The sequence below is a fragment of the Schistocerca cancellata genome, chromosome 9, assembly GCF_023864275.1.
Source record: "Schistocerca cancellata isolate TAMUIC-IGC-003103 chromosome 9, iqSchCanc2.1, whole genome shotgun sequence".
In the NCBI taxonomy this organism is placed as follows: Eukaryota; Metazoa; Arthropoda; class Insecta; order Orthoptera; family Acrididae; genus Schistocerca; species Schistocerca cancellata.
Genome location: NC_064634.1, coordinates 124,049,670 through 124,066,660, shown reverse-complemented (window position 1 = coordinate 124,066,660; position 16,991 = coordinate 124,049,670). Strand labels below are relative to the sequence as shown.

The 16,991-nt window shown below is 40.3% G+C and overlaps 1 protein-coding gene across 1 annotated transcript in view; it reads right to left on the bottom strand.

Moving 5' to 3' along the window:
* The window catches only part of LOC126100644 (uncharacterized), a 290,010-nt gene that overhangs the window by 77,176 nt on the left and 195,843 nt on the right, over positions 1 to 16,991 (bottom strand). The window contains exon 7 of the mRNA XM_049911273.1: positions 3,518 to 3,773. Coding sequence (XP_049767230.1) covers positions 3,518 to 3,773 — 256 coding nt within the window. The remainder of the gene's footprint in view (positions 1 to 3,517; positions 3,774 to 16,991) is intronic.

Here is a 16,991-nt window from a genome sequence, read left to right as displayed (position 1 = left end):
TATGACATTCTCCCAAGGGTAAACAGGCCTGTGATAATTCGTGCTGTCCTCTGTATCCACGGAATATCTCTTGTTCTTCCCATTTTTAAGGGTCCCAGAGACCTGAGCAGTATTCTAGGATAGGTAGCGCGAGTGTTTTGCGAGAGATCTGCTTTGTAAATTGACTACATTTCCCCAATATTCCACCAAGAAAACCGAAGACTGCCACCTGCTTTATCAATGACTAAGTGCGTATCATAGTTCCATTTCATGCCCCTACAATGTTCCAACAGGGTATTCGTGTGATCTGATCGATTCCAACAGTGATCGCATTTTCGATAGTGATTCTACTATTGGTATTTAGTAAAATACTTTTCCGAAATCAAGAAACACTACGTCTAACTGATTTATGGCTTCCAGGGCGTCATGCGAGAAAAGTGCGAGTTGGGTTTCACATGATCGATGTTGTCGGAATCCACGCTGGATCGCTTGGGAGAAAAAAATTTGGAAATTTGTGCTAATTTCCTATGGGACCAAACTGCACCCATGCCCGAGGGAAGGCTAGAACCTCTGAGGGGGCGTGGGGGGGGGGAGGGGCGAACCGTTGCAAGTATGGTGCCTCAGACCAATCGGCTACCCAGCGCTGCGCGCTTGGAAGAGGTTATTCTGTTGTAGATAAGTCATAACGTTTGAGCACAGATTTTTTTCTGAGATTCCGCAACAAATGGGTGTCAGGGGTGTTGGACGGTAGTTTTGTGGATCACTTCCGCTACCCTTGTTGCAGATATGTGTTATCTGGGCTTTCTTCAAACTACTAGATACGGATTTTTTGTTTAAGGGATCTATGGTAGATCACGGTTAAAAGAGGGTAACTGAGCCGCAAATTCCGTATGCACTCTGACAGGCATTACATCGAACTCTCTAACTTTGTTCAATTTTAGTGATTTCAGCTGTTTCTAAATTCCACTGATATTAATATCCATATCATTGATCGTTGCAGTGATAAGAGTACTAATTTAGGACGATAACCCCAAGAAAGATCTAAAACTGCATTACAAATGAATGCATGGATGATGTGTAAACCGAGAAAGAAATTAGTTCTGTTAATGAGATATCCCATATTGCCTACAGAAGATTTAAATGGCTGATGTACACGCATTTAAGTACACAGGCGTGCCACGGCAGGTATGCAAGCAACTGGAATTGCGCTGATCCATGCCGACTAGAACAGCGTTAAGTATGGCCACCTCGTGACTGATATGGTCTACAGGGTGATTCATCTGCCCCTACCACTGTCGTTTTTTGCAACCCCCAACGTTACAGCAGGCCATCGTAAACCACGTGAGAGATATTCATATTATCTCGCTCGCTATGTGCAAGCTATTAATACTGCAGAAAAATGAACAGGACCTTTTGGTAGGAAGTTTATCTTAGTTAAATTTTGTACTAGAATACGTTTTCGCTGGAGGCCATGCTTCTCGAGTTATTCAACAAAAACGCTTCTCCAGTCTCACGCTCAGATCCCAGCGAGGAGGTGGGGGGCGGGTACAAGGATGGTATTTACGTAGTGGGATGTGGGAAAACGCATAAAAGCAACATCCAGACTGACCAGCTCACCACAGCACGGCGTTAATTCCCGAGGCTGAATCATACCGGGTCCGGTTCGCCTCCCTGTGTCTCAGAAGAGGCGCGCTAACACCTTTGGTATGAGTTAGAACTCTGACTTCGCTTCAGACCCAAGCGTTCAACATTTGTAACTTCCCCTGATTTCGGCTCTTGGGGAAGAATGGGCTGCCACAGTCAGTCAGACATCTCTTTGAAAGTATCCTCAGCAGAGATCAAGCCGTCATGGAGGCGAAGGACGGACGCACACCACATTAATAGCCATGAGTATCCAGATGATTCTGATCAGACAGTCTGTGTTGGATGTAATAGTGCATTTTGTCTCCTTATTGTAGATAGTAATATTCTGAATAAGAATACATGCATACATACATACATTAATACTTATTCCATAGATCAGGAATACGACATTTCGTAATGATGTGGAACGTGTCACTTTAACATAAGTTTTCTTTACACAAAATAATTAATTTTTTTTGACAGTTACTACTTCATATCTAAATATTTATCTACTGAGTAGAAGAAGTTGTCATTCAGAAATTCTATTAATTTGCTTTTAAATGTTGGTTGGCTATCTGTCAGGCGTTTAATGTTATTTGGCAAATGACAGATTTAAGGCAGAATGGTGAAGATCATCCTTTCTTCTAGTGCTATAGCTATGCAATTCGCTCTTATTTTTGAACTAGGATGGGTTATTAATAAAAAAATTCATATGTACTGCTTAGGTACTGTGAATATCCCGAGTTTCTTAAATAAATATCTGCAAGGTGATCTTGGGTGGGCTCCAGCTATTATTCTGATTACACGCTTTTGTGCAATGAATACTTTCTCTCTTAGCGACGAATTGCCCCAAAATATGATGCCAAATGACAGCAGTGAATGAAGAAAGGCATAGTAGGCTAATTTACTGATATGATTATCATTAAAATTTGCAATAAGCCTAATAGCATAAGCAGTTGAACCTAGCCGTTTCAGCAGATCGTCGATGTGTTTCTTCCAATACAATTTCTTATCAATACACACACCCAGACATTTTGAATATTCTGCCTTAACAACAGACTTCTGTTTATAGTGTATATTTATCAGTGGTGTTTTGCCATTTACAGTACAGAATTGTATAGAAAGTGTTTTCTCAAAATTTAGTGGTAGTCTATTTGCAGAAAACCACTTAATAATTTTCTGAAAGACATTATTTACAATTTCCTCAGCTGATTCTTGTTTGTCGTATGTGATTAATATACATGTATCATCAGCAAGAAGAGCTAGCTTTGCATCTTCATGAGTATAGACTGGAAAGTCATTAATATATGTTAAGAACAATAAGGGACCCAAGACTGAACCCTGTGGGACACCATTCTTGATACCTACCCAGTTAGAGGACTCTTCTGATTTTCGCAGACTATCTGTACTGTTAATTTCAACCTTCTGCTTCAATACAGCCTTTGTTTAAATTGTAGGTAGTACGCTGTTACATATAAATAAATTAATTAACTGATTTGGTCTGTGGTCGAATTTTGTAACACATACATTACTGAATGCGTACGCTTCTGCAGGATGTTTATGTACCCTCCTTGGTGGAAGCGCGCTTTATAAACATCAGATCGATTACCTTCATCTGATAAAAATCGCAGAACGACGTCGGTTACACAGAACACAAAGTCTTTCAATGATAGGATTCCAAGCAGTGACTAACTGGAAACCAGCGTCCCAACTGCTACGTCCTCAGACGGTCGAATTTTCGTTGATTCCTTAATGATGGAGTTCCAAAACTTCTGCCGGTCGCAATTTTCGTTTCATTGCCATTCATCGAATGACCAGCAGAATTAAATGTTCGGCAATAATGGATTTGCTGAGCACAGTTTATTGCATTTGGGTTGGTATTTGTTACCTGTTTAGGTGACGACAGTATACTCACGGCCAAAGAAGTGTATGGTGTTGGGTAAGGGGACGTCGGTCCAGTTGTTGGGCGGCCCCTGTCCAGAGAAGGGCGTCACGGCGGTGATGCGGTGCCCTTTGGCGTGCAGACCCTTGGCTATGGCTCGCCCCAGGCTCCAGTGGCTGGGTGCACCCACAGGGAAGACCACCAGCACGTGCGCCGCACGTGGAGCCTCCGGAAAGCTCAGCAGGAGCAACAGCACGGCTACCACCGCCTGCATCTGGCTTGGTCCCATCTGCGGAAGTAACCACAACAACTTCACTCAGAGCCCGAGACGTGATGAAAGATATCAGCTCTTATGCTACTAGTATGCAAAAGCACATATGACGCGTTCTCGTTGATCTGTGCTTTTTAGATTAACAGGAGCATTTGATACAAACACATTAGATGCGTTGTTAGATGGTAAGAGAATGTATCCTACCGATGTGATCGTGAGGTACAAAACGGAGTGGTCTTGGTTGCGGAAAGGTGGCAGTGAGTAGATGGGATAGATCGTTAGGATCTACAAGCCCTTGATTCTAGGGGCCTTAATTTTTGTGTAGGGATATACAGACCGTTGCCGATACATGTCATGTGGAGACAGCTTTACTGAATAAATTGCTGATAATTATTTCTACTTGCTGACCGAAAAGGCTAGTAAAACTAAATTTTATTTTATTTCGTACTTTCTTCTAATGTTGACTTAGTTTGTTTAAGATTCCTAGGATAGGTACAATCTATATTTAATAATGGAACTAAATCAGTGGATACCAGATATTTTGAATGCGGCTATCAACTCAACGGAATCAAACGTTATCAAAGAGGCTCTAGCAAAAATTATAAATTTCCTCAAGTGCCTTCTGCTCTAATGGACTAATAATATTGTGGTTTGTAGTGCAACGTTTAGATATATCTTGTGTTTTTATTACGATAACACGACACCATTTGGAACCTGTGCTGTGTTTCTACAAGTTTGATGCCAAGTTTATTTACATTTAATTCAAAGCTTTAGAAAAATCGATTGACGCCAGACAGCCAGGCCGCTACACGTACACATTATAGAGTACAAAACTGATTCATTTCTTTCGCTCAGTCTAATTTAACTCCGTTCCACATAAACCTGACAACCTCAGTCAGAAACGAGAGTCGCTGTTAAAATTAAATAAAATGAATATTTCTCACGAACTGAAATAGAAAATTTGTTCCTTCGACTTCATCGACATTTGAATGATATTTTTCTTGAATGGAGGGTCCATAAGATTTCAACTTGAGACATTGTGAGAATAATAATAATAATTCTTTCCCGCTTTACTTTTTGTCATCTCGTAGTTTCAGAAAAAAATGTTTCATTATGTTAAAGAGATACGAGAAGAAAATAGGACTGTATTCGACAGAACAGATGTTTATTACTGTTATTTTTAATTCCAGATAATGCCCTGAAAGGGGTACCTGTGATTCTGTCGGTTACGTTCAGTGCCGAAGACGGGCTGGAAAGGATTACTCCTATGCAAGGGAAGCACCGCGAGCATGAAAAGACATACGTGTAAAAGTATCACATTTGACATCTACAACAGCTTCGATATTTACATCAACATGGTGTAACGGAGGGCGTAATTAAATTCCTTGAACCTTTTAATAAGGCAATAGGCGACGTGGAGGGTGACACAAAACAGTTGCCTTCCGAAAGAAAGGATACATGATGAAACACCCAGTAATTGCGGATGTAGGAAATTTCTTTTGTTCCATCCATAAAAGTTATTAAATAAGCTATATCATTGAAGGAAAAGTAAGTTACAACTTTTCGTATAGGGAAAATTAGTTCGGTATGAGGACCACCATGGGAACTATGGAAGCAGTTTAAGCGTTTCAGACGATACTGAAGTGAAGAACAGGAATAATTTCGTAGGTTTAATGTGATTTGGAAATGTAGTTTTAATCACTGTATCCGAAAATGATATTTTAATATATACGGAGAATAGAACTGACTGGAAACAAAATGTATGCGTTTACCTCTATAAAAATGCACAGTAGTGAGTATTAATAAAGGTGAAATATTAAACTAAAATTAAGTAAAGAGTCGCCCAGTGATTCCCCTTTCCTTACACTCATTTAGCAAGTTATTGAAGAAAAGGTTGACATTTTAAGACACAGGAAAAAAGAATTATGCTATAGAAAAGCAGAGCATTTCAAACTTTTTATTCATTCCTTTGCTTCGGGCAGATAGTGAATATGAACAAGAAGATGAAAGTGTGGCCACAGGTGTAGTAAAAGAAGGGAAACTAGTGTTTAAAGTCCGGGCGACGTCAATATCATTAGAGAATGAGTTTCAGGTCTGTTAATACAAAAATGGGAGGACACCGAAAGCGCTATTTTCAAACGAACCATTCTGGTGTTTTCATTAAGTCATTCACGAAACTACGAAAAAAAAACTTAATTCTGAGTGAACAGTCGGGGATTTTATATTTACAACTCCCGTATGCGAGTCAACTGTCTTAATGCTGTTTACATTCCCACCTGGTCATCCACATTTAGATTTTACGTGGTTTCCACCAATCTCTTAAGTTGCGGAACGGTTCCTCTGAAAACGAGACCTTTGGTGTCCTTCCCCCATCCTTGTCCTTAAAGGGATTGTGCTCCGACTCTGATGGCTTTGTCGTCGACGGAACATTCAATCCCGATCTTCCTTTCTTCAGACTCTTAACAAATGTATCACCTCAATCGGTGATAGAACTGAGCCAAAAATTACTAAAAACGGAACACTAAAAATCTACAAAAGGTATAAAATAATTTTGCTATTTAAAGAGTAGCCTTTCTAAAGGGGGAGGGATTTCATTGATAAGAGGGATTTAGTAGATCAGAGGGGTTTGGTACATCCCTTATGTGTATGTAAGACCTAGACACTGTGTAAAAAATCTAAGCGAGTACTAGAAAGAACGGAAATATGGGTACGGAAGAGAGACATCGAGACGAAATTGGGAAGACAAATACGGAATTTGTTGGACATATACTAGGATGTAAGAAATGAACAACAGAATTTGAGGCAAAATATTGGATCAAGATACATATGTAGGCCCAGGGAACAATGAATAATCGGGGTGGCAGAGCGGTTCTAGGCTCTTCAGTCTGGAACAGCGCAAACGCTACGGTCGCTGGTTCGAATCCTGCCTCGGGCATGGATGTGTGTGATGTCCTTAGGTTAGTTATGTTTAAGTAGTTCTAAGTTCTAGGGGACTGTTGACCTCAGCTGTTAAGTCCCATAATGCTCAGAACCATTTGAACAATGAATAGAAAACATCTAGAGGAAGAGGACGCTGGGATGCGGAAACTTCTTGGATAACTGTGAAACGTGAGACGGAATATCTTAGGAAATGATTGGTGCGGTAGGTCATATAACTTAGTGTTTGATGCTGTATTTCTTAGGTATTTCAGCTAAGAGAAACGGACAGCTGATTGGCATACGTCATAGGTATGCTTCAAAATGGCTAATGTGAACGTTTGTGAGCGAATACTCGCTCTCTTTGGAAACGGTGTTCGCGATTTTGAGGCAGGATGTCGTTATGGTGTTTGATTAGACGATTTCAGGTTAACAGTGAGGTAGCGAGACGTCCGATGCCTGGAAGACGACGGGTCTTCACACGGAGACACGATGAAGAATTGGTCATGGTGGTGCAGAATGGTCCTTTACAACTCATCCGGGAACTAAGGAGAGCTTTACATTTCCAGCCCTCGTCGACAACTTCTCTCAGAAAATTAAAGGACCTTGGAATCAGTTTCCGTCGTGCACTTATCAAAGATCCGTTGTCTGACGGACAAGACATGGATATACTAGCAATTGTGAGTTCCTGTAAGATGTCGATTGTAGAAAAGTATTTTTTTCCGGCGAGTGCACAACTGATCCCACGAGCAGAGGCCCTGCTCTTGTTTATCGCACAGATGGGCAACGATATGACGAGCGGTTGGTGACCACACGTGGTAGGAACGGATGCATAAGTGTGAAATGTTAGGTCTGGAGTCTTACATGGGTGCAGCAACTTTAGAAAGTATCCAAGGCAAGTTCGGTTCAGCATGCTATGAACGTTTCCTCGAAAATGTAATCATTGCTGGGCTCGACTTTGGCACCCCGAAGGACGTCTCACTTACCAACATGACATTCATCCATCACACATTAGCATTAGGATTCAGAACCGGTTTCAGAGGAGGGAGAATATTATTCAGTGCCTTCTGTGGCCTCCAAAGTCACCTGATCTCAATCCTATAGGGCACATATGGGTTCAAGCTAAGAAGACTCCGCGGGACAATTGGCCAGACCCTTCTCCGGGAACTGTGAATGTCCTGTGGGATTTGGTTCATTCTTCTACGGAGAGAATTGCCCAGAAAGAGGACTTTTTCCATTGACTCGTCAATTCTATGCGTGGAAAGATCTAAGCTGTTAATGATGCCAATGGCATATGGACAAAATACTGAAGCTACTCTTCATTTGATTTAATTCCATCTTTCTGTAAAAGGCCTAGATAGTTACAGGGCCAACAACATTAATTTCAAATTACAAATCTACCTGCTAGTGTATTATGTACATTTTCAAGGGGGTTAGGTGAATATCACCTGCAAGGAAGATTATTTGTGTTTTTATGGGAGGTCAGATAAATATTACTCTCCAAGGAAGATTATGTTCGTCTTCTTTGCGTAATGGTCAAGTTACATTAGCATGGGATGGGATGGACTGAATTAAGCTTTTGTAAGTGTGGAGGATAGGGGAAGGCGCAATATAATTATTACCTGGGTTTTGGAGGTTCATCTTAAGGAACCATTGGTTGTATAAGGACGTTAACTGGCTGAGATGGATTTGGAAGCATCTTTGGGATTTCTGTAGTGTCAGGTAGAGAGTGAGGAAACATGTATAATTAGCTTACTGAACGTCGTGGTCTCGTAGAGGTGGTTTCGGCATATCAGCTGTCTAGAGAAGATAAAAGGAGAGGACAGAGACTTGGAATGGAAGCGATACCAGATAATAGGGAGGAGGTCATGTTAGGGCAGGTGTAGATGGGTACATCAGAAGGGGATGGATTTGAAGACATTGCTACCCAGTGAGGTGAGGTAGATTGGGCGGTAGGAGAAGGAATCAGTAGGAAATTGGTGCTGTTTGAGGAAAAGTAGGATTCTGGAGGTTTTCCACAGTTCAGGAGTGTACCCTATAGAGATGATAGTGGTATCATGTATTGCAAGAGTGACTAGAAAGGAGAGGAGGCATTCATTCTTTGACGTGTCGATAGGTAATGCGGTCGTGAGCAGGGAAGTGTTACATTTTCGGCGAAGAACATGTTTTTTTGTTCGGTGTTGGGACTGGTGTATTTAATTCAGGTTGTGGTATGTTATCAAAGTGCTGGATCTTGGGAGCCAGGAGTGTTATCTGTGCTCTATGGATTGTAGGAAACAGGGAGTAATCGAACTGGGAGTCATCGGGAGTTGCGAATATATTGGAGGGATAAGATGCGAAGTGTTCAACTTTGCTGGGATTGTCAGATAAAAGACGTTTGCTGTGTAAAAGCTGGTAGTGAGGGACGAAATTACTGCCAGTAAGTCTATGGAACTCTTTCCAGTGCGCGGAAGAGTTAATTGGGAGTGTAGCATTGAATATGTTACAATGAGAGGCTAAACGATTGCCCGGTCCGAATAATTTAGGGTCCAAGAACTGAGAGCATTGCGCGTGCCCAAAATTCAGAAGTACCAGTGTTGCCAAATCTAGCGGTCTGTGGAGATTCATCTTGGTGTCTACATCGTCAAATAGAAGCAATATAATACTTAGTGTACAGTACATGTCGAGATTCATTGCAACAACGGTAACGGTCATCTGCCCCACCAACTTCTGTTAAGTCCCTCCAAATCCTGAAACATCATGCACTGTGCTTCCCTTTCCACATCCATTTACCGTCTTCTACGTGGATCTTGTACCACGTAATGAAATTTTCACCCTTTCTCGCCCACACTGAACACTCTGCATATTTTACACTGACCACAAACTAGATTCCAATAACCCTGTTGGTATGCTGCTGCGAACTTTAGAAACACATCCGACTGTCCCTACACCTATATACACTATATCTTACCTCAAGGAAATTTCAAACAATACCTCTAACAGACAATGAGATCTGTCCCGATTTTAACTCTTCCTGACCTGTCCCACCACACATCAACGATTCTTCCTCCTTTTCCTACTACATCTCTTCCCTTCTCTTTCCTCTTGATCCACTACTCAACAAACACACCAAACTCCTCCTCGGTCCCAGTCTTCTCACCTTCTGCCTTCCTACTATCCACCCCAACACCCTCTTTCATATCCATGTCATCCTCCCTAACGAACTCCTATATTGCTTTTTACCCCCACTCCTCGAGTCTGTAGAACATTTTTTCTCCTCATTCTTTTTTTTTTCTCTCCCATGGAAGGTCCTTCAGATTTTAAGTGAAAGTGCAGCGCTTTTTCTTAGGAGTTCGCCTTTCTGCGATGTGATTTTAAAATGTATACACTCTTGTGAGACCTGAGTTCCTCCCACCGTATATAATGGTCAAAAAATAACGGGAATGAAGGCGCATTAAGTCGTCGACAACCGCGGTATTTATTGACATGTGGCTACATTGTCATTTTCAAGGCAAAACTGTAGCAAGTAAGAATTGTGCAAAGGAATTTAAATCCCGGTTTACAGATCAGTTCCGGAAACATAAAATACTCGCACACACGCACGCAAGCACGCACGCATTGTAAACATTAGTGCCAACACATAGCTGAAAATGACAGACGTCAGAAGTTATCGATAGTGAAAATTAATAACTAACGGGCGGGATAACGTTAACTCTACCCCACTGCCACTGTCTTTTGAAAAAGTAGAAAGCAGAATTCCAATCAGATTTTAATCAAGAACCTTCATCTCTGTTTATGAGGTTACTTTCTAGTTTAATTTTAACTGTTTCCTTAATAGCACTATCCCAAAAGCTGGAAGTGCATGCCAGAATATCCGAGTAGCAAAACATCTTGCTACGCTGTTTAGCTCACATTAAGAACTCGGCGGATTTCTTACGTCGGTTAGAGGGACTGCGTTTGAATGACTTGATCTTCCAGTAAGTTTTTAAGTGGTCTCTCTCACTTCACTTATGTTCCTCTGCCTGATTCGTTACGGTTAAGTAGGATTAAGTTTGTTGTTGAATTAACGAACCTATTTCGATTTACGTTGACTTCACCTTACTTTTTATTCAATGACCAGTACTATGAGCAGACAGATGGAGCTGCCATGGGAAGCCCCTTTTCCTCTATTTTAGCTGATTTCTTTATGGGACACTTCCACGAAAGAGCCTTGGAGACGGCGGCTTTTAAGCCTGCGTGTTTTTCTTCAGTTATTTAGACGACGTTTCTGTTGTTTTTCACCATGGTAGTGAGAATTACAACGACTTGTTAGAACACCTGAATTCAACCATCCGAATATCTGTTTCACGATGGAGATGGAAAAGGATGGCTGCCTTTCCTTGCTTGATGAGTTGGTCAGGAGGTAGGTTGATGGTACTGTGGCGTTCGCTGTTTTATTCAGTGGTTTGGTATTTAACTAATTTGTAAATGAAAATGATAATCTTATTTTATTACATTGAGTAATTACTAAATAATTTTTCTCCCGGCTAAAGAATTGGTCAAGTTGCTAAAGAACTCCAAGTTAACGTTGTGTTAAAGTGTTGTCTGTAAGTTGTGTAAGTGTCACTAAATCACAGTTCATACAACAGATTCTATACAACTATGGATTATGATGGAAACAGGTATCTTCAGCAAAATGATCATTAAAACCACCGAATATCAGCCGCGCACAAACACTGACATATGTTACCTGAAACAATATTCTTCACAACTCGTGCGTAATTAATTTCGGCTCCATACATCAGCTAGAAAAGTTTGTTATAACGATCGTGCTATGAGCATTTTTTCATAGAACCAATCTGATTCGAATCATTTTCATTAAAATGAGTTCGGGACCACCGGTGCACGTTTATTTTTACACATTTGTATTACGTTCTGTATTTATGTCTGCAAAGTTGCGTAATTTGAATTTGCCGCTGAGATAATTGTTAAGATGGCGGCAGACAATTGATAGAGACTTTCTATTGTTAGAACAAATAAGTAAGTATTTGAAATGCTTATTAAACTCTATAAACTCTACTTTCGTATTGTGCGCTATTTAGACTTCATCAAGCAAACATTTGATTTATTTCTAAGGAAAACACAGACAAAAACGCGATACAAATCGCTATCATCAATGGCTGCGCTCCTTGCAGCGGAAAGAAATAATTAACACTGATAACGCTTACTGAGAGAGGAATTAAAGTTACAAATAATTATTCACTCATATTTATACTAATAATGAACTCTATTTTCAAGTAATAATTAACAAATAATTACAATTTCTTAACGGACCTCAGATTGATATGCGTCCGCAACCTACAAAAGCCAACCAACAAAAGGTAAAAACAAAGGAAGACAAACGCAGATAATAAAAGGAATTTACAATTATCATTGTCTTTGTATGATAGACATCGATGTGTCCAATTACATCATAGAATATTATACAAATAATTAATATTTATCCTCGCTTTCACTGTTTTTTTATATTTCGAATAGATAATGTTTATAACTGTTACAGGCATAATTTCCTCTCGTCGCACTGTAGCTAAAATTTATCTCGTGGATGTTACAATACGTTGGGACATTCTGTTTATAGGAAGCCTACTCACACTGAATTATATCTACAGGCAGATACTGTAGTTGTCAACATGCGGTTTAGTGTGAAGGCGTACTTCTTACCTTAGTTCACAGGGTCCATGTCATCTTAGACCGTGAGTTTTTCAGCTGAGTCAGCCCATCATGACGTCGCCTTTCATCAGAATGATTATAGTGGAAGACGGATTATAAGTGCGTTGGGCTGTCGACCAACCTTGCGCCAGGTGAGTGATGATGATACTGAGGTGGCACCAAATTCTATGTCATTTTTGCCTTACGCAGGGAGCATTTTCAATAAGATAGTTCGTATTTTGCGGAGATATTATGTGAAATGTGTTTCCTTCCTTCACCATCTAATGTTAGTGTCCTTTTAGGTCCCGTAAAGCATGATCATGATTTGCGTAAGATGGGTGTCTATCGTATTCCTTGCAGCTGTGACATGTCAGAACTGTGGAGGACCGGTGTACTGAGCATACAAGAACTGAGCAAATCTGCTGTTGCAGAACATTGTCTTGGCACCGGTCATCCTTTGGATTATAACAACATGGGGATTCTGGCATGAACTTCCAGCTGTTGGGGTAGTTTTATAAAGGAAGCAGTTGAAATTAAATTAGCAAGTAACCATATAAGTAAGGATGGTGGTTTTTTGCTTAAATTCTGCTCTCTCCCTTGTCAGAAAAACAGAGGGCAATGTTAATGCTACCTCAGCCATTGTTATTAATTTTCACTATAGGTAACTTCTAACATAGGTCATCTTTTCCTGGTGGTGACGCTAGTGATTACAGTGTGCGAATATCTTTACGAACAGAGGTTTTAAATTCCCTTGCACAGTGCTTACTTGCTTCAGTTTTGTGTTGAAAATGCACCTGTCGAAATATTGGCGATTTCCTTCGCACGACTGCAGTCTCGTAAGTTATTTCAAGTATACACTTTTATCTTTTAGCTTTTAGTGTTTACAGTCGCGGTACGTCGAGAAAACGTCAATCCTTGCCTTAGAGCAATCTGTTGGCAGTTCTTCCTTCAGTGATAGAGAAATATTTTAAAGCTTTTGCAGTTCACGGTGTTTTATAGCATCATAAACGAACTTGTAATCAAATAAACATATATGAGTGATTTGTGAATCTCATAGAGAATGTACAAAAAATCACCTTGAGAAACCATTTACAGTTTTCGGCTTTCTATTACAGATTCACGTGAAATGTTGATGTTTCTGGGACGATGTAAATTGTAGAAACCCTCTGTGCTCATAAAACTATTCATCTTATTTGTAAGATCTGATATTGTCAGTTAAGGGAGTCACAGCGATCAGTATTATTTTTTATAAATTTTATAGTCTTGATCGCAATATAATGCAATAACAACCAGGTGATAAAAGGTTTCGATGGACTAGATGCCATCCTCAGATATACAGAAACAAACAGAAAAATTGCTTTTCAGTTAATGTGAAAACCTAACAATATTTAAAGAAATACAAATTTTTTACTAAATTATTAAAATATTAACGCTAGTAAAATAACTGCCATGTTTACACTATAGCTGGTACCTAAGTACCGTGTTAATTACATCAACATCGCTACTAAACGTAGACTGGGAAGATCCAAACGCTGGTCAAAGCATGTCTGTTAGCGTATAAAACCAGTAGGAGGCTAATGCCAGCATATGGCTTACCTTGACCACCGTGATCACGGCATAAGTGTATAATACTAGTCCTCTTACAGACACGTCCAGATCATCGTATAGAGGACATCCTTTTATATTCACAAATATTGAGGAGAAGCGTGTCATTTTTAGGGGACATTTAATGTTCGATAAGATAACTGAGTAGAACTGCATACAATAAAACATAATGTGATGTACCACCAGTGTGGTTCGGATTTTAAATATATAACATCGCTTTTTGTATTGTGTCACTTTTCACTATTTTCCGTTGCCCATTTTGTGAAATTGTTACATCAGGCGTGCAAAGTCAGCAGTATTAACCCTCTTTGTTCACAAGGTCATGTAATATATCAATAGTACTTGATACATGTTCCTATCCTCGCTGTCCCACAAATAATGCGATTAAATTGTTGGGGAACATTTATTGAAAAAAAGAAAATAATCAGTAATATGATTGATTTTTAGATTGATAAATGTTAAACTGACAAAACCAACTATTCTTCCAAGAAATGCAGAAAAGTGGAGAATAAGTCAGACAAAAATAGAAATGTAAACACACACGAATTGGGATGTTATGTGCTCAAATCTCTCTCCTCCCTCCCCCCATAAAATAGCGGCAAGCTTTCGCGAAATATACCACAATAAGTGCAGTTGCGTAAAAATAAAACATTTAAAGTATCGTCGACTGACAGATGAACGGAGAAAAATGTTGATCGCGCGCTAAAGACATGAAAGCTATAAACTGCAAACACGAAGCTCACCAATTTAGACGAAAGTACGCATCTCAAGGATGGAAAAAAAGGAGAACGGCTAATTTCTTTCGGGTCTGGTAGACAATGTACCCCTTTCTGCAGACTCTAAGTGACCTTAACTGCTGCAAGGTCTCTGCTTACAGGCTTCGACCTCTAGAATGTGTGTTTTATCATCTCTCGCCTGTTTGTGAAACTGTTGAACTGACGCCTGTGACGTCATGCGGTGCCTTGACCCGCTCATCAGGTTCGCTGTGACTTCCTTCCCTAGTGACTTGACCTTGGCGCGGAGCACAAGGCTTAAGGCCGGCTGCCAATTTCTCACTAAACGTCTCGCGTTATCCGCACTCCGCAGCCCGTACGAAAGGAATGTCTATAGACTGGAAGTTCAAGTGAACACAACAGAATTTTTGTCGGCAATATACACTGTCTCCAAACGATACGTGACTGTGGTGTGGCATGTCGATCTGCATATTTTGAGTGACAGTACATCGCCAGAACAGACAGATCGCGTTCAGAAATACTGCGGATTTTGAACACGTGTTTCATACGCTATTTAATAATTAGCATTTGATATCACGAATGAACCTAGGGCTTTGAAAACATACATGCAAGGATATTCCGCTTCTTTGCAACAAGTGATACAGCCAGTATGCGCGTTTTACTTGATTTTTTATTTTTACGGGAACTCTTTTAGGTCTTCTTCTTAGCTTGATGGTGTCAGAGTTTCTAATAATTTTTCTGGCATTTCGATATGGCTTCCTAGTACGTTCGTGAAAGTAATATGTCTCGATATACATTGTATTTGGAGCTACAGCAAACAGAAAATTAGCGGTTTATTATACTATGAAATATTTTACAAACAAAATTATTCCGTTCTTACTTTCTGGGGCCATAAATTTTAACTTCGGTAAATATTCAAAAAATTGGATTAGCCACTATTGGGGTGGCCGTCTTTGCAGATAAAATTAGTGGATATTTGGTCCACTTGTTATGGAAACAATAGTTCGTCTAGAATGAGTTTTTCGCTCTGCAGCGGAGTGTGCGCTGATATAAAATTTCCTGGTAGATTAAAACTGTGTGCCAGGCCGAGACTCGAACTGGGGACCTTTGCCTTTCGCGGGCAAGTGCTCTACCAACTGAGCTACCCAAGCACGACTCACGCCCCGTCCTCGCAGCTTTACTTCTGCCAGTACCTCGTCTCCTACTTTCCAAACTTTACAGAAGCTCTCCTTTGTCCTTTCTTTCAGGAGTGCTAGATCTGCAAGGTTCGCTGGAGAGCTTCTGTAAAGTTTGGAAAGTAGGAGACGAGGTACTGGCAGAAGTAAAGCTGTGAGGACAGGGCGTTAGTCGTGCTTGGGTAGCTCAGTTGGTAGAGCACTTGCCCGCGAAAGACAAAGGTCCCGAATTCGAGTCTCGGCCTGGCACACAGTTTTAATCTGCCAATAGTTTTTCTATCTTAATCCAAACTGGTTTCAGCACCTTTATGCCATCACCAGTGGTCGACGCGAGCAAATCTTGAAAGATAAAGTAAAAGAATAAATGAAAGGGATAAAAAATAAGATTTGAATATAGAATACCCACTGTTGGCGGCACAAAGATGCTTGAATGTGTTCGGTTTGATATAGAAAACGATTGTTTGCATGACAGTAGAACCTTGTATCCGAAATCTTAAGTTTAGTGACACATACTCATTGTGTGTCAAAGGTATTAGTATTACAGATTCCTATTGTAACTACTTTAAAATAAAAATCTATACAACCCGCAGCTAATGACTGAGTTTTCTTCTAGACAAAATTGCTCTAAATGTGTACTCATTCGACAGCTGTCTTGATGCACACTCCGAAAGTTATCTAGCACTTGACTCGTAAATAAAAGGCTATACAGCCACATTATTTTACCCTAAAATATTAACCTTTTACTACACTGTGTCTCGATATTAATTTACATACCAACCATCAGTTAGCGGTAAGACAACTGTAACTCGATCTCCACAGTATTTACACTACTGGCCATTAAAATTGCTACACCACGAAGATGACGTGCTACAGACGCGAAATTTAAGATGCTGCGATATGCAAATGATTAGCTTTTCAGAGCATTCACACGAGGTTGGCGCCGTTGGCGACACCTACAACGTGCTGACATGAGGAAAGTTTCCAACCGATCTCTCGTACACAAACAGCAGTTGACCAGCGTTGCCTGGTGAAACGGTGTTGTGATGCCTCGTGTAAGGAGGAGAAATGCGTACCATCACGTTTCCGACTTTGATAAAGGTCGGATTGTAGCCTATCGCGATTGCGGTTTATCGTATCGC